This window comes from Terrapene carolina, unplaced genomic scaffold, assembly GCF_002925995.2.
Source record: "Terrapene carolina triunguis isolate 2854851 unplaced genomic scaffold, T_m_triunguis-2.0 Scaffold771, whole genome shotgun sequence".
In the NCBI taxonomy this organism is placed as follows: domain Eukaryota; kingdom Metazoa; phylum Chordata; order Testudines; family Emydidae; genus Terrapene; species Terrapene triunguis.
Window position 1 is genome coordinate 44,236 of NW_020665122.1, and position 1,535 is coordinate 45,770.

General features: G+C 54.7%; 1 protein-coding gene across 1 annotated transcript in view; it reads right to left on the bottom strand.

The window, feature by feature from the left end:
• Window positions 1-1,391, bottom strand: part of IGLON5 (IgLON family member 5) — a 24,203-nt gene extending 22,812 nt beyond the window's left edge. The window contains exon 1 of the mRNA XM_026660416.2: window positions 1,328-1,391. Within this exon, the coding sequence (XP_026516201.1) occupies window positions 1,328-1,391 (64 nt within the window). The remainder of the gene's footprint in view (window positions 1-1,327) is intronic.
• Between the last annotated feature and the right edge of the window lie 144 nt (window positions 1,392-1,535).

Here is a 1,535-nt window from a genome sequence, read left to right on the forward strand (position 1 = left end):
CCCCTCTATCCATCCACCCCCTCCATCTATCTAACCCCATTAACACCTCTCTACCCATCCATCCCCCCACAGCCCTCTATCTACCCATCCACCCATTCCCCCAACACCCCTATCTATCTATCCATCCATCTCCATCCACATCTCTATCTATCGATCTAACATATCTATATAGCCTTCCTTTTCTTCCAGGGCCATACACCAGGGTCCATGTGTGTCTCTCTCTTCCTGTAACAATCTCTCCTTCTATCCATCACCCGATCCACACATCCCTTCCGCCCCCTTCCACAGCTAGAGGGCTGCCTCCCAGTCGTCCCCACAGCACAGCCACACACTCCCACATGCGGTACATGCATGTCCACAGGACACACTCATAGAGGAAATAGTTTGTATTCCAAGAGGTACAGAGAGGGGGGGAGGGGGGGATTCTGTATTCCAGAGACACACACACACACACACACAGGAGAAAATTCGATTATTTCAGAGAAACACAAACACTATAAAATTCTATTTCAGCCGTGTACACACACACACACACACACAAATTGTGTATGCCAGTGAGAGATGGTAATAGATGCAAACTGCCTATTCCAGAGGTACATATGCATAGTGATAGATAATTAGTCAATATTCCAGTAGCGTGCACACACACACACACACACACAAATTGTGTCTACTGGAGATATAAATGGACATGGAGATAAAATATCATTATTCCAGTGGCAAAACACACACAGATCAAATTTGTGTCTCAGTGTTAAATACACACACATCCAATTGTGTATTCCGATGAAACACACACAGATCAAATTGTGCATCCCAAAGGTACACACACAAACACTATTCCAGAGATCCACACACACAAATAACAATTGTGCATTCCAGAGGTGCACACACACACTGAGCAGGGCTCATCCTCTCCAGCAGGAGGCAGCACACACACACACACACACACACACGCACGCACCAGATTGTGTATCCCTTTTGCAAACCCAGATCAAACTGTGCACCCCCCTTGGATAAAATGCAGGCTAAGAGAGAAAATTGTGAGTCCCCGTGTCTGAGACACACAGACAGCAAATTGTGCACCGCAGAGGCGCACACACACACACACCAAATTGTGCATCCTAGTGTGTCTCTCTCACACACACACATCAAATTGTGCATCCTAGTGTCTCACACCCAGAGCAAATTGTGCACCCAGGGGCACACCCCGAGGTGTGTACCCCCCCCCCCCCCCCCCGGGCCCCCCCCCCCCCCCCGGGGGCCCCCCCAAACCCCCCCCCCCCCCCCCCCCCCCCCCCCCCCCCCGGGCCAGGCACTGCGGTACCTCGGCAGAGCAGGACCAGCCCCAGCCTGCAGAGCAGCCAGCCCGGCCAGGCGCCCCCGCTCATCGCGTCGGCGGCCCCGGCCCCGGGGATGCGGCAGGCGGCGGGACGGGACGGACGGAGCGAGCCCGGGGGTCCAGCCCACCAGCCCCGGCGCGTCAGATCGGGGCTGCGCGGGGGAGGGGGGGGGGAGTGTGTGGGGAGGGGGTG